This window comes from Chiloscyllium plagiosum, unplaced genomic scaffold, assembly GCF_037043375.1.
Source record: "Chiloscyllium plagiosum isolate Xiang-an unplaced genomic scaffold, Cpla_swu_hap1 HiC_scaffold_29, whole genome shotgun sequence".
In the NCBI taxonomy this organism is placed as follows: domain Eukaryota; kingdom Metazoa; phylum Chordata; class Chondrichthyes; order Orectolobiformes; family Hemiscylliidae; genus Chiloscyllium; species Chiloscyllium plagiosum.
In genome coordinates, this window is record NW_028270167.1 from 26,539,553 (window position 1) to 26,561,036 (window position 21,484).

The window sequence follows — 21,484 nt, forward strand, 5'->3', positions numbered from 1 at the left end:
ATCCAAAGTATCGTCTCAACTGGAATGTAACTTTTACACAGGAGGTTTAACCCAACCACCATGATGTGGATATTTGAACAGTGTCAAAATTGTCCAAGTGACATGGTGATGTTTCACTTGCTCTCTCTGCAGTTCCACACTATATAGAAAAGCTGAAATACCCGAAAAGGGGGAATCCTATACCTCCAGGCGCCAGCGCCGAGTGAATATCCCAATGTCCTGAGCAGAGCATCTTACCTCGAACTGCTGTTTGCAAAATGAAAAGCAGTTTCAGCAGCTGCTGCATCTTTCAGAGTTTCCGAACGTTCCGAAAACTGTTTCAGCTCCAGACCTGAAGCAGGAAGAGTGTTGTCCTTGAGAGGGTTTCAGACATCAGTGCAGGTGTCCCGCCCGGGGAATAATTTATATTTCAGCTCGAAACCGGCGGCAACTGCGGAATGCCATGGGTTTTAGCTGCTGTAAGGAAGGAAGTTACGTGGGAAGTGAAGAGGTTTTTTTTTACCTCTCTACCTGTGTTCAGTCAATTCTGATGTTGTGACGTGTGAGAACTATTTTGGAGAAATTAAAAGCTGAAAGCTTGGGTTAAAAGGAACGGAATGCTGCTGTTGTATTTGTGCTGCACAGGAGCTAATCCCGCTTTTGAATGTTGCTCGGAATGATTTCAATCCCACTTTGAACACTCCAGTTAGAACCGTCTGGGTACATGACAAGAGTTAAAACCGTGGGTGAAATTGATTATTAATTTCTAACTGCACGCCTGTACAAACAAAACCCCTTATTGGCTTGAACTTTATCAATTAGATCAGAAAAACAGTAATAATTAATTGATATTTTTCAGGCTAAAGAAAGATCGTAGTGCAGTTCCCCAGGTTTGGCATTGGGGATCCATTGTATTTCCAGATGTTCTGGAGCTCGGCATGCAGGGGAGAATTTCCAAGCTTGCAGATGACACTGCATTTGGGAGAATTATAAATTGTGAGTAGTGCAACTTCAAAATAACATTGAAAGATTTGTAGAGCGGACGGAGAGGTGGCAGATGAGGTTCAACGCAGAGACTTGTAAGGTGGTGCACTTTAGTTGGAAGAACACTCAGCGACAATATAAAATAGGGCTTACAATTCAAAAGGTAAGCAGCAGAGAGATTTTGGGGGACATATGCACAGATCATTGAAGGAGCTGAACAGGTGGAGAGGGCAGTAAGTAAAGCATCCTGTGCTCTTGGCCATGTTGAAAGAGGCATAATATACAAGAGCAAGGCGATTTTGAACTTGGACAAGTCTCCTTTTAGACTTCGGAAGGAGTATTGCGTATAGTTGTGTCCACCATATCACAGAATGGATGTGAATGTGTTTGAGGGAGTGCAGAAACGGTTTATAATAATGGTTGCAGGAATGAGAAATGTCAGCGATAAGGACAGATTGGAATGTTGGGGCAGTTGTCCCTGGAAAGAAGCAGACTGAGGGAACATCAGATTGAGGTTATCAAAATCAATAGAAGGCTGGATAGACCGGATAAGGTGACATTTACAAGTTACAAGAATGGGAGAGCATAGATTTAAAGAGATGTATACATGAAGCAAGGGTGGAGTGAACTAGGCTTTTGTAACTCCCAGTAAGGAGTTAGGGTATGGAATGCACTGCCTGGATCAACTGATGCTTTCAAAAGGCCATTGGATGTCATTTTTGATAGTTATAGTATGCAAGCAATTGGGGAAAGGCAGGATATTGGCACTAGGTAATGCAGCGGGTGCAAACAGGGACAATGGGCTGATTGGCTTCCTTTCACTCTAATAATTCTGTGATTCTGTAAACTACACAGAATAACATTTTAATAGTAACATTTTCTTGTTTAAGTTACAAATACACAGCTCCCTCTATTAGCTCAGGCTCAAGCATGCAGATTAGATTCTATATCATTTATTGGATGTAGGTGTCACTGGCTGGGTCAGCTTTATTGTGGGTCAGAGTGCAGTCAAAGGACAACCACATTACTGTAGGTCAACAGTCACATGTAGGCCAGACACACAGTTTCCTTCCTTTAAGAACAATAGGAAAATAAATAGATTTCCCTGACATACAACAGTAGTTTCATAGTCATCATTAAATCCCTAACTACAGATTTTTTAAAATTGAATTCAAAGTCCACCATCTGCCATGGACAAGATTTGAACCAGGATCCAATGACCTATTACCTGGGTCTTGGAATTAAGAATCTAACTATCAAACTCCAAGTCCATCACTTCCCATCATGCTAAGGCTCAGCTATGGAATGAGCTGTACCAGCCTTTATGTATCCCTTGAGCGCATAGTAAAATTTAGCCTCATGTTTGTTTGGAACCCTAAGACACAAAGGATTCAAGTTAAATTGTAAAAACTGGGTTTTCACCTGATCCTAAACCTTCTTTGTGCAAATTCAAAGCATTGGACATTGCTTTTAGCTCAGGTTTTCAAACACATGCCTTTTGTGCAGTCACGGGTCAGACTGTGAGTTGACCCTTTATATACAGTAATGTTGGCCATCCATGCACATCTGAAACTCTATCACTAACAGAATTTAACATTACTGCTTCTTACACAGTGATTGTCCACACTTTTCCCCATGTTGGTAACGAGAGCTCCACCTGGTGCATAACTGTAACATTACACTGTCAAGATTTCTGATTGAGTGATTGTCCTCTCTTGTAATGTTCTGTTTCTGAGGTGTTTGAATCTACGTCAGTAACTAACATCTGTATTCCACAAACATTTTATAAATGAAACAGCAAAATGTTAATGACTCGATAATCTGTTTGGTTTGTGATGATGATGATTGAAAAACAAGCACTGATAACAATATCAGGGATATATCCCCTGCTATTCTTCAATAAAACACCATTGCATATTTCACACCAATGGAAACCACTAGACAGGGATTTGGTCTAATAACTCATGTTATGACTTAGCAGGGAAGAGAGCATCGATAATCAAGCCCCAATCCATCACAAGATTGTAAACACCCAATTTAAAACACAAGGTGAACAAATTGCATGACTTTTTGCTATTCAGCACAAAAGTAATTCACATTGGTTTCACCAACACTATTTATTGACACATTTTAATTATTTTTGGAGCAGACAGCATCTAATAAAATTCTTTTTTCTTCCGCTCAAGAAAACTTTAGAATCGGCTCCTTCACTTCTGGTCTGGTTAATTCTGTTACAATTGACCTGAGGTAGCTGAATGTTAGAAAGCATTAAAATTAATTTCTGTGACTGAACAGGCAGTGACTAAACAACTTTTGTATTGACCCTTAATGTGCCACAGCTCTAAACTATGCCTTTTCTCTATGCGTTATTCAGCATAAACTTTTTTTTTTGTGTTGTTTCACTCCAAAGTGAGTTGTTTAGATTTTTGGTTAGATAGTTGGTTGAAATACTGATTAAGCTGAAATAGAGGATCAGTTAAGATGATTGATCTGGAGAAAATGCTGGTTTCAAATTACTTTTTCCTTCACCAAGTAATCATAAGCCTTACGTCATCAAATTGCCAAGACATATGCTTTAAACTTTTGCATTCAGGGCAAATAAATTGTATTTAATTAAAATCACAGTTCCATTCTGAGAGATAATAAACTTGTTAAAATATCCACTCCATTAGAGAATTCTGTTTTAACTCTCTCTCATTTTTAACTGTGGATGGAAACCAGCACCAGGTCAGATCGCCAGCTGACACCATCAAACTCAATAGTGGAACTGAGCTATATGACAGAGAGAACCAACAAATTCCAAATTCATGCATTTCAGGACCACATGTCTTATTGTGTGATTTACTTTTGAGCCTTTAGACAGGTGCCAAATATCAGATCCGACATTTCCATTCATACATCCTTAATAGGTGAATGTTTGTAAATTTGCAGATAAAATAGTCCCAAGGCCAAAATTGAATTTTTCATCATGTATTGTGTGCCAATCTGATTGTTCTAGTGAGTGCTTTTGTTGGAAATAGTTTACTACAGACCACTGAAATGTATCTGTCCCATCAGCTAAAGGGACGGCACCAAGTAGGTTTAGACTTATTGAATCCCAGGTATTTCGATGTTTGTGTCTGATCAGCCACAACCTATTGAATAGAACAGCAGCGTCAAGGTGCCGAATGGCTGACACTGCTCCTAATCCATGTGTTCTCCATCACTTGTTCTACACAATTTTCCAGGTACCAATGGCAAAATAAACACTTGGCACCTTCTTACACTCTGCTCACTTTAACCTCCACAGTAGCCTTCCAACCAGCTGATGTTATTTTGATTGGTCACAATTAAGCAACAAGGCTCAAGATTTGTGACCGACCAAAACAGAAATGCTATTTCAGCTTCACCATAATGAGGCTTTTTTTTGCGTTTCAAAGTCAGTTTCTCATCTTAGCACTGGTTAGTTTCAGGTTGTCACTTGAAGCGTTGCTGCTGATGTCACGCTGTGCAGTCTAAATATGTTTTCTCCCTGTCCTCCAGACTGTTGATTTCCTGCACCCTTGCACAAGAAACGTAGATCTGAGCTCAGTTTTCCAAGAGTCGTGTAAACTGAGACATCTGAGTTCACGGTTCCTCTTGGCACTCTTTATTTCATCCCTTTTTATAACCATAGAGTTTAAATGACCTTTAGCATTAACCTTTTGCTTGAGTCAGCAATCTGGTTTTAGATTAGATTTTTTAGATTACATTACAGTGTGGAAACAGGCCCTTCGGCCCAACAAGTCCACACCGACCCGCTGAAGCGCAACCCACCCATACCCCTACATTTACCCCTTACCTAACACTACGGGCAATTTAGTATGGCCAATTCACCTGACCTGCACATCTTTGGACTGTGGGAGGAAACCGGAGCACCCGGAGGAAACCCACGCAGATTAGTTCTTCCTATCACAGCACTTTGATCTGGTGTTTGTGTGAAGGTGACATTATTTCCCAACATGCATGTTAACCCTCAACTCTGTGAACCAGAGGACCACCTTGAACCATGAGATCACATATGGATGCTGAAAACTATTAATAAGAATAAAAACAACAATAAAAACTTAGCACATCCTGCAACCTTGATAGAGAGAAACAGCTAATGTTTAAGGTCTATGACCTTTCATCTGATTCTGTTTTGACAAAAGGTCACTGAGCTGAAATGTTGATGGGAAGTTGCTGTGGACTGCAGGGTGTTGTTGGCTGGTTGGTGAATGATGGTAAGATCAGTACCGGACTATTGACCAGAATCAAAAGCCTATGGCAAAGATAATACCTGCTGAAAGCTGCCAGCCAATCACACATCATCAACTCTTTTGCTCAGCAACTCCACTGTAGGAGCCATGGTTCCTGCTGAAACATCAAGTAGAGATAAGTAGAGAATTGAGGAGCAACCAAGATGATAGGTGGTTAACGCCATGTGGGCACCAAAGGGAAGAGCAGTGGTGGTGAGCAAGGATTTAGCCTGCCACCTTCCATTGGTAAATCGCTTGATTGGGAATTGATAATTTTAATCATAGTATTCCACCAGTACGCCATTCCACTTCCAACCGCACCACAAAAGATAACAAGCTGCCGGTGTGGTACAGGTTGTATGTTGACAGTGTGTCTGCTGCTGGGTTAATACCAAAAGCACTTTGATGAGGCATTCAATGGGTCATCAATGTCGACTGAAGGCTCTGAGTGGTGGTGGGATAACACATCCAGGAAATCGTCAGTGATAACTATTAATGTTGAAGGCATTAAGACGCCTTTACACCATCGTGTACCCTTTAGGATCATGTCTACTTGTGTGCTGTTTATGCATTAATGCAAACCATTGGGCACTGTCAAGTCCACTCCACACAAATGCCTGTTTTAATGTGGAATTCCTGCCACTGCTTGTGAAAGAAAGAACTACGACTCTTAAAAACAGGACATAGCACAGGACAGAGATGGGTGTAATCCATGCTGACTAAAGTCTGCAGATTATAGTCCCAGAGCCTGAATGGTCAAGAGGTTTGCTTTACCAAGAATCAGAGTTGACCCTGACACAATTGAAGCACCTTCATTAAAATGATGTGTAGTTGTTTGCCACAACTTCTCACTCATTTGCTATTACAGGACAGTCTGTGCAGCACTGTCGTCAACGCCAGCTTTATGAACTGTTCATCTCTTGTTTCAGATTGAATTTTGTGATATGAACATTCACACTATCTTAACGAGGAAACATCATGAATATGTATTTGAGCCACAGAGTTATATAGCACAGAAATACACCCTTCAGTGTATTCAGTCCATGCCAACCAGATATCCCAAATTAATCTAATCCCATTTGCCAGCATTTGGCCCATATCCCTCTAAAATGTTCCTAACCATCCAGATGTCTTTTAAGTGTTGTAATTGTACCTGCCTATACTATCTCTGCTGGCATCTCATTAGAGCAACGCATGACTCTCCGCATGAAAAGGTTGCCCTCAGTCTTTTAAATCTTTCCCTTCTCACCTTAAATCAAGTCCTTTCGTGACTAAGAATTTCTGAATTTCTTAGGACTTTTAAACTATGCAACCTCTAATCCTCACTGTCTCCATCAGATATTCTCTCTTTTGAACTCATTACTTTTATGTCTGTGAGTATGGGTTTTGATGTTGCAATTTATTACAATTTTCTTGGAGTTAGTAGGTCATAAAATTTCTCTTCCTTTCATTCAAGAAAATATTGGTGATTGTCTCTTTCATTTTCACAGTGAATAATATTTACATTGGAGTCTGAGAGCAGCATTCTTAAAATAAATAAAAATATTTTGTTGCAATTGAATAGGAGGATTCAAAAGAGGGATGCCAAATCACCTCACCTCATCTGTCAGGATGTGCCATATGCTGTACTATGTTTTGTACAACAGGAATCTAACCATAAGCGCTACAATGGATATTGACAGAGATGTGAAAGACACTGAACATTTCAACTTTAATTCTCAGAACTTGAGCACAAGTATTATTAACAAAAAAAATTGTTGATGTTTACCTAGTGGGAATTTTGCGCCAAACTCTTTCTCATTCTCTAACAATGGAATTACAGTGTAAAATATAACCTTTTACTATTGATACATCTCTCTAATATTCAGATATGAGAATTAGTATGAATAATGAGGTAACATTCAAAGTTCAATTAAACACTATCATCTTTACTTGGTGTGAACAATACAATCAACATGTTCCTATAGTCTTTGAAGTCTTCAAGATATTAAGAGGAAAAGATAGGGTAGATAAATATAAACCGTTTCCACTGGATAAATATTTGAAAACTCAGCGCCAAAATCTGAGAATTACAGCAAATCTGTTCACAAGTTCAGCAGGATATTGCTTCCTGATACAGAAAAAGCAGTCCTACTCAGAGGGTTAAGCTACAATTACAAAGACGCGAGTAAAAAGGACTTCCTCGCAGCATTTGAATCCATAATAAAAAATAATGGTCTTTCAGACGAAACACAGCAGGTCATAAGACAAGCTATTGCACATACGTTAGGCCGAAAAGAGGAAGGAAGCACACTTAATGCTCAAGAAAATAAAGCCTTAGAAAGTGTTAAAAAATACAAAATCATTGTAATAACAGACAAGGGATGCATGACCGTTATTCTAAACATCTTAAAAAGGCAAATGCTCTGCTTGCAGATACTGACACTTACCAGCAGGTGGCAATAACCCAATCCACCCACAACTACAAAACAGAATCTCATCCTTTCTAATAGTACTTAAAAAATCAGGAGAATTAAACAGGACAGACTTCCAAAATATGAAACCAAATGGGTCCAATAATCCACGTTTCTACAGATTACCAAAAATACACAAACCTGTCCCACCCACCACCACCCCCAAGACCCATAGTCTCCCTATCTGGTTCACAAACACACAGACTAGCCAAGGAACTCCACCAAAAACTAAAACATCTAATTGAAGATTCACGCCACTCCATTCACTCCATCCCAGAATTCCTGAATACCATCAAAGACACCAAGACAGAAAAGGACAAAATAATGGTCTCCTTTGACGTAACAGCCCTTTTCACATCAATTAACATCGACCTGGCCAAAGAAACACTGGCATCACTACTAGGAAAACCAGGACCACAAACACCAGACAGCACCAACTTCATCAGCGAAGACAACATACTCAAACTAGTGGACCTGTGCCTCACCACCCACTTCACATTCAATAACAAAACCTACAAACAAATCAATGGAACACCAATGGGATCACCATTGTCAGGGCTCATAGCAGGAGCAGTAATGCAGAGACTTTGACAAGCTGCCCTCCCATCTATCCAACCCAAACTTTGGGTCTTCTACATGGATGACACCTTTGCCATCACAAAATGGAACAAATTAGAGGAAACATACAACACCATCAACAACATCAACAACATCCTGACAGGCATGAAACCCACAAAAGAGGAGGAGAACGACAACAGATTCCCGATCCGAGACATGACAGTTGAACATACAGTTAACAGAGAGCTTCAAACCAGCATCTACAGAAAAACAACAAACACAGATCAAATACTTAACTTCAGAAGCAATCATCCCAATACCCACAAACGGAGCTGCATCAAAACATTATTTCAACAAGCTATATCACACTGCAGCACCCAAGAACTACAAAAAGCAGAAGAAAAATATTTGTACAACGTTTTCAAGAAAAATGGATACCCAATAAACACAATCTGCCGATTCCTCAGAAACAAACCCAAATAAGCAGACACATCAAAAATGAAAACCACATTACCTTACATCAAAGACATATCAGAAATGACTTCCAGAATACTGAGACCCCTTAGCATCATGGTCGCCTACAAACCTACCAACACACGTAAACAGCGACTCATGAACCTAAAAGATCCATTAGATATTACCAGCAAAACTAACGTCATTTACAAGATACTATGCAAGAACTGTAAAAAACACTACTACAGTGGACAAACAAAAAAGGAACTTGCCACCAGGATACATGAACACCAATTGGCCACCAAAAGACATGACCCACTATTACTGGTTTCCATACATACAGACAAAAAAGGCCACCACTTTCACTAGGTCCGCACACACATCCTAGGGTAGGCAAAACAAAGACATGCGCAAGAATTCTTAGAGGCATGGCATTCTAACCAGAACTTCATCAATAAACACATCGATTTAGATCCTATCGACCTTCCTTAAAAAAAAGAACCGGAAATGACATGACCCACCTTAAGAAACCAAGACCTATAAATAGAGAGGTGGGACATGCCACCAGCACTTCACCAGAGACTCGTAACTGATGATGTTACATAGTATGGTGTTGAAATGTCTGAAAACAAACCTTCCAGCTCAGCGAGCTAACTTACCTACTTAGGATATTACATTGACAATGTTCTATTGTACTAAACAAATCATTTTAAGTTACAAGTGTTCAATGAGGCATCTCATTCCCTGTTCAAACTATGGTATTGGAGACTCTTTGACAATGATCACTTGTTTCAATTCCTTTGGTAATTTATTCACTTCTTGTCAATGTTGCAGATGCTTTCAGGATTTTTATCAGTAAATTTAACAGCAGCACTCGTTTTTGTTCATACAACTGTACTATGATTAAATAATCCAAATCACTTCAGATGCAGACTTCTTTCAAACTGTTGGATGTAAAATTAAAGGCAAAGTTAATCTTCCAAACGGATTAATTCCAACAAATCCTGTCTCCTCTGCATTTGAAAAAAGAGCCAAATTCTGAAATCAGCCAACATCATTAATTGTGTGATTGTCTTGCAGCTTTCAAAGTACTTAGAAAAGAAACGCTAAACAAGCATTTAAAATTGAAGCTTCTTTGTATGGAAAGCTTTTTCAGATAGAAAATAGCATGAAAGCAAAAGATAGTTTTGAGTCTGACTCATTTTATGACATGTTGTGCTGTTTGATGAATATTCCCGAGCCTAGGAAACATACTGATCAGTGCCTCCGCCTGTTTTCAATGGAACAGAACTTATAGGTAAGGACTTCAGGAGTATTGTTGAACAAAAGAGACCTTGGAGTGCAGGTTCATAGTTTCTTGAAAGTGGAGTTGCTGGTAGATGGGATGGATGTTTGGATGTTTGCCTTTATTGGACAATGCATTGAATATAGGAGTTGGGAGGTTATGTTGCTGGTGTGCATTAGTTAGGCCACTTTTGGAATTCTACGTAAATTCTGGTCTACTTGTTATTGAATGAATGTTGTGAACCTTGAAAGGGTTCAGAAAACATTTACAAAGATATTGCCAGTGTTGGAGGGCTTCAGCTATAGGGAGAGGCTGAGTAGACTGGGGCTATTTTCCCTGGAGCATCGGAGATTGAGGGGAGACCTTATAGAGGTTTAGAAAATCTGAAAGGGCATGGATATGGTATATAGTCAAGGTATTTTCCCCAGTGTAACGGAGTTCAAAACTGGAAGGCAGAGGTTTAAGATGACAGGGGAAAGATTTAAAAGGGATCTGAGGGGCAAATTTTTCATGCAGAGGGTGATGAGTGTATGGAATGAGTCGCCAGTGGAAGTGGTGAAGGCTAGTACAATTACAACATTTAAAAGGCTTTTGGATGGGTATATAAATAGGAGAAGTTTAGAGGGATATGGGCCAAATGTTGGCAAATAGGACTAGATTTCTGCTTGACATAGATGAGTTGGACCGAAAGGTTTGTTTCCGTGCTATATCCTCTATGACTGTATGACTATCACCACAGGAAATGTCAGCACCAACCCAAAGAAACCCAAACATATAAATAGAAAGCAGGAATTATCAACAGTGCTTCGCCTGGAGGCCCACTGAAGATATTACCTAGCAAGGTGATGAAACGTCTGGAAAAAAACCTTCCAAAAACTCAGCGAGCAAACCTATGTCCAAAACTGTATAGAAGTCTATTTTCAAATGAGCATGTAGTCTTGCTTTTTCTGCTGTCATAATGTTTATTTTGAGGCAGTTTCATAGACATAGAATAACAAAATGGTCACTGTTCCTCTGGCTAATTGTATATTGCTGCATGCATATGTCTTTAGTGATGAAATTTAGTCGAATTTTGTATAAGAACATGAAAGAATTCATGCCCATTATAGATATCAATGAAAATATTCATAATTTAACATTTCTAGGAGATTGAAGCTTCACTCGTTACCTGTTATTCAGCAATTAACTAAGCAGCTCAGTGTGGTTAGAATCAAAATGAATGCAGCAACAGTAATGGATCACCCAATCAAAATACACAACCACTTGTCACCTGAAAGAAATTTGTGAAACTTCATCATGGCATTTTTACATTAAATACTTTTGCACGGTTCAGATGCTAAATATTCCATTAGTTGGTATAAATTCAACCAATCAGACCTCTCCCATCAGTTTTAAGAAGAGGGAAGCATTATTTTTTCCCCCAGTACTTTTAAATTTGAGAAAATACTCAAAGTGTACTCAAAAATAACAGCACCTGAACAAGATATAATATTATTAATTGGTGTAGATCAAAGAGAACATTCCTCATCAAATACAAATATTCACAGACTGGAGATCTATTCCCTCGTTACAGTTATAAAAGTTGAAACTCATCCTTCACCTCCCATCATCTTCATGGTGTTGCTCCAATTGCTCATTAAATGTCAAGTAACTTTCAGACAGAGACATACTTTTGTAGCTAAAAGATAATGGCAATGTGATCAGCAGGTCAACAATTAAAAACTGACCATCAAACTAACTTGTGTATGGCCTTGACAATTAAGTGTGGGCTCTTTTTCATTCTGGTAGTCAATGATTGTTGGAGATTTTATATGTCTAATTTCACAAGGTCAATCATTTCTTTCTCCTCATTGCTTAAGAAGAGACCCTTTTTCCACTGAAAGCTGCTCATAATTAATTCTCCTTTTACAATTTTTGAGAGCTTTATACATGCATAGGAACACAAAACATACCTTTTTGAACAGTTTCCAAACCAAACACTTGCATTTCTCCAACCATAACTGTTGTTCGTCATACACCAATAGACTCCTGCATCATCAAACTGGAAATTAATTTTCTGTAATTTTGAGCTGTGTAATCCAGTTGCCATTTGTACCATTTCAGTGGACTTTTCCCCATCCTTCAGCCAGATCACAGTCGAGGCAGGGTTACTATATGCAGGGATGAATTTGTATTGACAGTGATGGAGTTACTGGTCCCTGTATGGTAAATATCACTGCGGTTTAACCAGTATGTTATTGTGAGAAATTGTGGACCATCTAAAGTAAAACAGAATAAAAGATTTTGTGTAACAGCATTGGGACTAAGGTTATGGTTAGAACAATTATAAATAAAATTGCACAAAAAGATACAAAATTAACTACATTTATATGAACACAGTATCGGCAAATTACTTCAGGATGATATTTTATACAGCAGCATCATTTGTTTATGTGCAAAAATTGACTGAATGGGCAAGGTGCCTAATCTTGCACATGAGTAGGTTTGAAAAGCCTGGAAAACAATTAATCAAATTGTCAGGTAAGGCCAAGTTTTGGCATCAAAAGCTTAAAGATTGTGTTAGGAGGAGAAAATATCTGCAATGTTACACAACTTGGGGATGCTGCCAGAGACGGAGTCAGACCAGGGGACAATGTGATAGGTTTTATTTCCAAATGGAATATATGTACAGAAGGGAGTGTCTGCAGAATGCCATATTTCAACTTAAAAGAAAACTGAATGATGCTTTTAGAATACTGTGGATGCACTGATGTAGCAAATTCCAGAGGTGACCCATACAAACCACTGGTGAAGAAGTGATTGATTCCTTTATCAATGGTTTTTGCTGCTTCAGTAAATGTTAGTCAGCACACTGGATAAGCCTCTGCTTTTACTCAAATGAAACAAACTCACTTTAAAAATTCATTTAAATGAGCAGGTGTGAGCATGTTATAATATGGAGGGCAACACCAGCAATGTAGCCCATTCTCTGTATTCTCAGCAATTTCAGTTAGGATTATGGGATGGAGCATTTTACTTATACTTTGTGTTGTTTACCATTTCTGAAAACAACAACATTGTTGAGGAGAATGCTCATACAACATCCACATTGATCTTTATATCCAATTTCAGTGTGGATTAGGGTTCATGTCTGGAGTGAAGTTCAAAACGGAACTTTCTTGTAAGGAGGTGAAAGTGCTGCTATTCTAATGAAGCGTGCACAACATTTAGCCCAGGTCAAAGAGGAAATGCAATTGAAAATAGCAATAGTATTGAGGTTAATACTCACACATAACATCTAGATTGATCTTTTTTATTCCTGGTTTTTTGAAAGTCGTATGATTTATCTGACATGTACAGAGAGTTCCATGGTCAGCCACTTGAGAAATGATCTCAAATTCACTGGTGGCAACAGGTTTACCATTAACCATTCCTTTCAGGTTTGGGACAGTGATGCTTGTCATCATGTTTGTTCCATTAAAGGTCCAGGTAAAGGAGATGTTCTCAGAGTCCAACCCCTGGGCAGAGCAGGTCAGGATAGACTTTTGTCCAGCAACCAAACCACCATCCGCAATGGAAATTTCAGGGAGTTCTGAGAGAGAGGGAAAACATCATCTTTGTCATTGTGAATTTTAAAAAATACAGTCCGTTGAAGACAATGGCAAAACACTGGCAATGTTCAGTGCTAGTATTCTGAAAGCGTACACAGTCGCACGTCACAATAACACCTCAGAGTGGTCCATGAAATGTACATTTGTATAACTCCTTCAGCCCCCTTTAATTTTTCAAGTTATCCAATTCAAAAATAATTTGCACCATGGCTACAGCCTAGACCAAGATCCGATGGTAGGTTATAGCACAATGTCTGCTGAAAAATGATTAAATGACTAGAAACTGATAGTTATTAGTTAAACACAGGTATAAGGATGAAAGATAGACAGATGTAACAGCTACTTCTAAAAATGAAAATATGACAAGTCTGGTAATGCTGCCACACTGATACGTGCTTGACGATTCCTAGGTTGAAAACTGGAAGTCAGAAATCAGCAGCTGATATGAAAAAGTTGCATGTTATTTCCACAGGAGAACTGAGTGGAGCAGTGGAAGGAGGTGGCGAGGGCGCCTTGATTTTGTTTTTTTTATGCCATTTGTTATGAAGTTGAAGGCGTGTACTGTACCTTTAAAAGAGAGTGAATGCTGTTTTGCACTGAGAGCTTATAAGTATCTGTCGTATGACTAGCTAGCAGTCTCAGAGTGTACTGGAAAATTGAAAATATGTAATATTTGACTGTGAAATGGATGTCTGAGTTTTGGTTACTGTTTTGACAACAATTTGAATTTAGCCAATCAATTTAACCTATGCCCCAGGATACTAAAACACAATTGAGTTAATTGTTAATGTTTTATTGTTTTTGCCAACCTCGAACCAATGAGATGATATGTTCAGCGGTAAGAAGAAAGACACCGACGACAACAGCTGCTGTGTGGTTTTGAAATTAAGTTGATGTAATTTTAATACGGGTTTTTATTGGATCAATATATTGTTATATAGTTGGAAGTAGATAACAAGCGGGGGCTTTGAGTTGTAAATAGTTGTTATTTAAAGTTCACTTTTAGAGTTAAGGAATAAATTTATATAATTTTCTTTAAATAGTGGAATTTTGGATTTCTTTGCCGTTTATATTTTAACAGATTACAAGGCAAGGTGAGCTTTTTTGGGTGTTTGGTTCAATTAACAGAAGGGTTCACCGCCGTGTCATAACACATTGCACTGTGATGTTTCGGTCCTTTAACTGTTTTCCATTGTTCTATTTCATTGTTGAGTAATCTGTCTCTAATAGTGTCTTTCAAAGTTCTTCTCGATGTTCTGTGATAAGCCTGCCTTAGGGAAAGCAAAGCAAAATGGCAGTGTTGTCAGTTTTGATTAAACAAATGTTCCATTAGGAACAGAAACTTGTTAATTGCACTGGAATCCCTTGGGGTATCCTTCTGGTTTACTTTTGTGAGAAGTTTAACATTCTCACCTTTTGCAGCACTCATTGCAATGACCAAAGGTTAATCAAATTCTTGATAATTCTGACATAAAATATCAGCCTATGCTTTTCCTGACCTCAGTGAATTAACAAGAACAATCATGGGATTTTTGGAAAATGTTTTGTGAAACGATAAGTCCATTTTAAGAAGAAAATTTAGCCTTTTTCACAAAGTATATAATTTAATTACACAATTGTGATGATGATATTGTACATTCATTGACATCTGAATGAACAGTTTACTCAAAATTTGAAGAAACACTGCTGCACATGTTCCCAAGCATGTCCTGCCCACAGAAATCAAGACAAGTCCATAGTTGTCAATTACTGCACTATCACTCCTCTCTCAGTCATCAGAAAAGTGATAGACGGTGCCATTGATGATCTATCAAGGGCAACTCAAGTAGTTCTGTTAAAAAAAAACTTGTTTCACTCCACATAGAGCTTATTATTTTTTAAAAATAAATGCATTTCCTCATTATTAATGGAAAGGATTGCTCTTGAAAATGTCACTTTTCAGACTTTTTATGGTAACAACTAAGCTACTTATCAGACAACTACAACTCTACAATGTAGGAAATGTAATTCCCCATTATCTACCCACACTAACAGAAAGGCTGTGGTCAGGTGACCCATGACCACCTGGATTGTTACAGAAGTATCGAATTTGGTCATGAGCAAAGATAAAAACTCAACTATTGAAGCTAAGTTTAAACCTGGCCAGATTCTGCAACCTGGAACAGACAGTATTCATGAAGCCAGGCCTTGAGCAATCAGCTTCTGGTTGAAGCCCGTCAGGTCTGAAACTGTCTGGCCAGATGTTAATGGCCACATTGTTTGAGAATGATCTGTTGCGTACACCTCCAGTGAAGCTGCTTTGTTAGAAGAATGCTATGCAGACTTGGTGGCACCTAGCTGATTCAAAACGATATTCTGTGACTTCCAAATGTAGAAAGCAGTTGCCTCATTGGATCTTCCTGCCCCTGCCCGATACTGCCCATGGACACAGATCAACTAGTCTTCAAGAAGACCACAAAGATGTGAACAAAAGGGGTAACCTGGAGCCCCAACTCACTCTGCTTTTGCACCTCCTTAAAAGGCATCTCCAGAGATCTCACCATCGACTGGCAGCCAAGTTGAACAGCATCTCGAGCCCCTTGTAACTGGTGAACATCCTCTGACTGACCAAATGCAGAATACCACCTCAGTGAGACAACCCGAAGACCAGAACCAGCCAGAGATGAGAGGAGAAGCTCAAATCAATAACTGCAGATCCTGAAAAATATCAGCCAAACCTCAAAGACTGAGGAACTGCCTGTCCCAGCCTTATTAAAGAGGTATTACCAGTCTTCAGAAAAGCAATTAAAATATTGTAATAGGGACCTGTGGATAGGGTGCATTGAATCCTCAGAAATGCGTGTCAGAGTAGATAACAAATGTAGTTTTAAGACAGGTTACTTTGAGATTTAAGACTCCTGCTGAATAATCCTGCAAACAGACTGATAAAGTTTTATAGAATTTAATTAAAGGACAACAGTAGATGCTGATAAATGGTTGTCTTTCCTTGATAAAGTGTTCAATAAAGTGGTGTTGGACTTTATTCCTAACTCTTTTCCTCTTTGTCTATGTCATCATGTAGCACACCTGAGTTAAAAAGGTTACTGCAAAATGGTCATTGTACATTTATGCAGCTTTTACTTTACAACAATACTTCAATAAAAAGTTTTTATATGATGTCACTCACCAAACACATAGGTAGCCTTCTTTATGAAATGACTGGTTCCTCCTGGACATTGAACAGTCTCCTTCCCCTGTCCTGCCATCTTAAGTCCTTTTGTCTCCTTTGAATAAGTTTGACACAATCCTGTTGAAAGCAGATCACTTCATCCACACACTACCCACCATGTTTAAATTTACTTTCCTTCTCCAACTATTTTCATGTATTCATTCACATGATGAGGGAATTGCTATTTGGGCCAACATTTATTACTGATTCCTGATTGCCCAGTTTTATAGTGTCATTGGTTGAAAACATTTCTCCTCATCTCAGCCCTACAATGTCTATCACTTATCATTAAACAATGACCTCTGGTTCTGGACTGCCCCAAACAACAGGAGCATCATTACTGCATCTAACCTGTCCCATTCCTGCTAGAGTTTTATAAGCTTTTATGAGATCCCCCTCATTCTTCTAATTTCCAGTGAATACCATCCTAACCAATTCAGTCTATCGTAAATCATAGGCATCACTTTGCTGCTCTCACTCTCTTGCAAGAACATCCTTTCTGAGATAACAAAACTCCATGCACTATTACAGATGTGACAATATTGTATAATTACATCAAGACATCCTCATTTCTGTCCTTGAATCCTCTCACTATGATGGCCAACATAAGTGTACCTTCTGCTATGGACCAGGCCAGAGCCCCTCACAAAGCATTTCAAGAAGGTAGCCCAGACCCTAACTTTGCTCGTTGTTTTAAACAGGTGTAATGTGGATATCCCAGGAAACATGCAATTGGTCAGACCACTTAGTTTTAAACAACACAGAATTTATTTACAAGATTACCGAATGAAACACAAACAGAATACAGAAGGACTTAATCTATCTGAAAACTCAACAGATTATCCCAAATTAATCATGCTGTTCCAAATACTTGCAACAATCTAAATAAAGACCCCTTGGCACAAAATGTAAAATCAAACACAGGGTCTTACAGGAGAGATGTCAGAGAGAGAGGAGGAACAGCCTGGACCTGCTCCTTTGGCTCCAGCAGCTTTCCAACAATACTGCTGAAAACCAAATCAAACCACAGAGAAGCTGTTTTGGGAGAACAGGCCGTTCCCCTTTCATTATACAAGTGTGTTTTTTTTCAATAACTTGAAAGCCTGTTGCCTGAGGCAGTATTTGTTAGCTATATTCAAACTGGTCCTAAAACCCTTAAACTTAAGACTTTTCAGATTCTGTGTCTTTCATGACCTTTCTGAAAAAATACCAAGGGCAACACAAGTTTGTTAAAGGAGCAGCATCATTGCACATCCCCCTTCAAAAAAGTGAACCATCAATAACCAAAGATAGCTTCATTTTAAACTCCTTCATCTTAAATTGTTAGTACTCTACAACAGACATACACATTACATTGAACAGGAGAATCGACGTTTCGGGCATAAGCCCTTCTTCAGGAATCCTGAAGAAGGGCTTATGCCCGAAACGTCGATTCTCCTGTTCATTCCTGAAGAAGGGCTTATGCCCGAAACGTCGATTCTCCTGTTCCCTGGATGCTGCCTGACCTGCTGCGCTTTTCCAGCAACACATTTCCAGCTCTGATCTCCAGCATCTGCAGACCTCACTTTCTCCTCATACACATTACATTAACTATAAACACGCACAGCTACATTTTGTTTCAGTCTGTTGTACTCTTGCCATCAAATGCCTCTGTTTCTCATTAAAGCCTTGACAACACGTCGGCAGTCATGTTTTCCTGACCTGCTACATGCACAATTATAAAATTGAATGGCTGTAACAACAAGCTCCATCTAAACAGTCTGGCATTCTTGTCCTTAAATTCCCTCACAAACTTCAATGGGTTATGGTCAGTGTATATGATTGTCTCAGATACGTTACTGGTAATATAGACATTAAAAAGTTGTAATGCCAACACCAAGCTCAGCATCTCCTTCTCAATCATTGAATATTTTTGATGATGAATGTTCAATTTCCTGGAGAAATACCCAATAGGCCTTTCTATCTTCTCTTCGTCTTCTTGCAAGTGAACAGCACCGACACTCACATCACTTGCAATCAATAGCCTCCTTGAATGACTTTGTGTAATTGGATGTGGCTAACACCAGGCCAGTGATTTTCACAGCTTTCAGGCTGTCAAATGACTTCTGACAATCTGCTGTCCACTGAAACTTCTTGCCTTTCTTTAGCATTTCAGTGAGTGGAGCAGCCACACTATTAAATTTTGGTAAGCATTTTCGATAAAATCCACTCAATCCCTGGAATCATAGGGATCTCTTTATGTTGATGCTACAGGAAATTTCCCAATTACTTTTGTTTTGCATCTTGTGGGGCCATTTGACCATGTCCTGCAACGTGGTCCAGTAAGGTGACTTGGGCAGCATTGGTAAATTCACTTTTAGCCAGGTTTATCACCAAGCCTGCCTCCCGAAGTTGATTGAACAATTCTGATAAATGTTGCAAATGTTCTTTGTATGTGTGACTAAAAATCACCAGGTCATCGATACATACGACAATGTTGGGTAATCCAGCAATGACCTTATTGCTTAGTCTCTGAAATGTGTTTGGCATATTTTTTATACCAAATGGCATGACTTTAAACTGATACAGTCCATTTGGCCTTCACTCTTTCTGACAAAGGTACCTGTCAGTATCCTCTGAGCAAGTCCAACTTAGAAATAAAAGTTGCTCGTCCCTCCTTTTCAACACAGTCTTCCAAATGTAGAATTGGATATGCATCAGCCTTTGTAACTGCGTTGACTTTACGAGAGTCTACACATAACCATTGGGTACCAATTGGTTTTGACACCATTGCTGTAGGTGAGCTCCAGTCACTGTAACTCACTTCAATTATGTTGTCTTGCAGCATGCATTCAAACTCCTTTTGAACCTGTGCCAACTTTAGAGGGTTATGCTTATTGGGATGTTGCTTAATTGGAACAGCATCTGTTATATCTATTTCCCAGTTTAATTTCACATATCTCCCAATGTGATAGTAATAACTCTTTCAGGTAATTTTGATTTTCCTCTGTAAATTAACTCAATAATTTCTCCCAATTTTTGATAATTTTCTCATTGTCCAATTTAATTTGTGGAATGTCCAATTCAGAATGCTCTGAACTTGGTTCTTCCCTCTCTGTTGCAACAAATAACACATTCTCCTCTTGCTTTCGTTCTATGTCAAAATACCTTTTGAGTATATTATCATGACACACTCTGTGAGATTTCTTTCTGTCTGGAGTCCTTATCAAATAGTTCACCACTTAACTTCCTTTTGACTTGATAAGGTCCACTAAACCTTGCTTTTAAAGGTTCACCTATTACTGGAATTTACACTAACACCTCATCACCGATAGCAAAATTGGAAATATTGTTTTCTGCTTCCCATTTCATTGTATGCTGTGACGCTTTTAAATACTGTCTAGCCAACTCTCCCACTTCCCCAACTCCTTCACTCATTCCTGAAAATTTGACACATAGTCCAAATACGAGGTTTCTGAATTCTGACTTATCAATTTCTCCTTAATCAATTTTAGCTCTCCTCTCATTTCATACCCCAAAATTAATTCAAATGGACTGAATTTAATTGATTTATTTGGTGCATCTCTGATCACAAGAAGTACAAATGGAATTGTCTTATCCCAATCACCTGGAAAGTCTTGACTATAAGCCCTCAACTTGGTCTTTAATGTCCAAAGCCAACTTTCTAGTGCACCCTGTGATTCTCAATAACACATGGCAGATTTAAATTGTTTTATTCCTAAGCTATCTATAACTTCCTTGAATAATTTTGATTTAAAGTTTGACCCTTGATCTGTTTGTATCTCTGTGGGTACTCTGTATCTCGTGAAAAACTTGAGTAACTCCTCTACAATCCTTTTAGCTGTGATAATGCATAATGGAAAGGCCTCTGGAAATCTAGTGGACACATCCATTATTGTTTACAAATTCTGATTCCCATTGTTTTGCTTGAGGTAATGGTCCTGCACAATCAATTAAGAATCGTGTAAAAGGTATTAAAGTTGTGGGTTTTATTACTGCCTGTGGTTTTTCAATTACCTGATATGTATGACTCATCTGGCAAAATTCAACTGCATCCTTGTGCAGTCCAGGCCACTAACAATGTTTTTGAATTTTAGCTTGAGTTTTTCTCATTCCTAAATGACCCCGTAGTGGTAGCTCAAGCGCCACTCGCAATATCTCGTTTCTACAGCCCACTGGCAATCTGACATGATGAACTTCTGCCTATTTCTCATCCGTCTGAATATTTGATGGTCTCCATTTCCTCCTTAAGACTTCATTCAGTGATACATTCACATTCATTTCCTGTGTGCCTTTTGCTACATGTTTGAGGACTCATCCACTGAGGCAGTATGGGCTAAGATTAGAAACAGGAAAGGAGTTCACCCTGTTGGGAGTTTTCTGTAGACCTCTGAATAGTTCCTGAATGTAGAGGAAAGGTTGGCAAAGATGATCCTTGATAGGAGCGAGAGCGACAGCTAGTTGCTATTGGGGTCCTTAACTTTCCTAATATTAACTGGGAATGCTATAGTTCAACTACTTTAGCTGGGTCAGTTTTTGTCCAATGTATGCAGGAGGGTTTCCTGACACAGTATGTAGATAGGCCAACAAGGGGCGATGCCACATTATATTTTTTATTGGTTAATGAAACCAGTTAGGTGTTAGATTTGGAGGTAGGTGAGCACTTTGGTGACAGTGACAACAATTTGGTTAGGTTTACTTTAGTGATGGAAGGGGAT

General features: G+C 38.9%; 1 protein-coding gene and 1 pseudogene across 3 annotated transcripts in view; both read right to left on the bottom strand.

The window, feature by feature from the left end:
• The window catches only part of LOC122540704 (sialic acid-binding Ig-like lectin 13), a 55,322-nt gene extending 54,855 nt beyond the window's left edge, over positions 1-467 (bottom strand). Inside the window, exon 1 of one of the 2 annotated variants that reach the window (XM_043676822.2) lies at positions 238-467. In XM_043676822.2, coding sequence (XP_043532757.2) covers positions 238-286 — 49 coding nt within the window. In that variant the 5' untranslated portion in view covers positions 287-467. The remainder of the gene's footprint in view (positions 1-237) is intronic. The other variant, XM_043676823.2, reaches the window with a different exon arrangement.
• A 1,783-nt stretch (positions 468-2,250) lies between these two features.
• LOC148142275 (uncharacterized) overlaps positions 2,251-21,484 on the bottom strand; it is a 29,320-nt pseudogene continuing 10,086 nt past the window's right edge. The window contains exons 3-5 of the transcript XR_015752029.1: positions 13,237-13,539; positions 11,921-12,226; positions 2,251-2,338 (exon numbers count right to left, since the gene is read on the bottom strand). The product of XR_015752029.1 is annotated as an uncharacterized LOC148142275 (transcript). The remainder of the gene's footprint in view (positions 2,339-11,920; positions 12,227-13,236; positions 13,540-21,484) is intronic.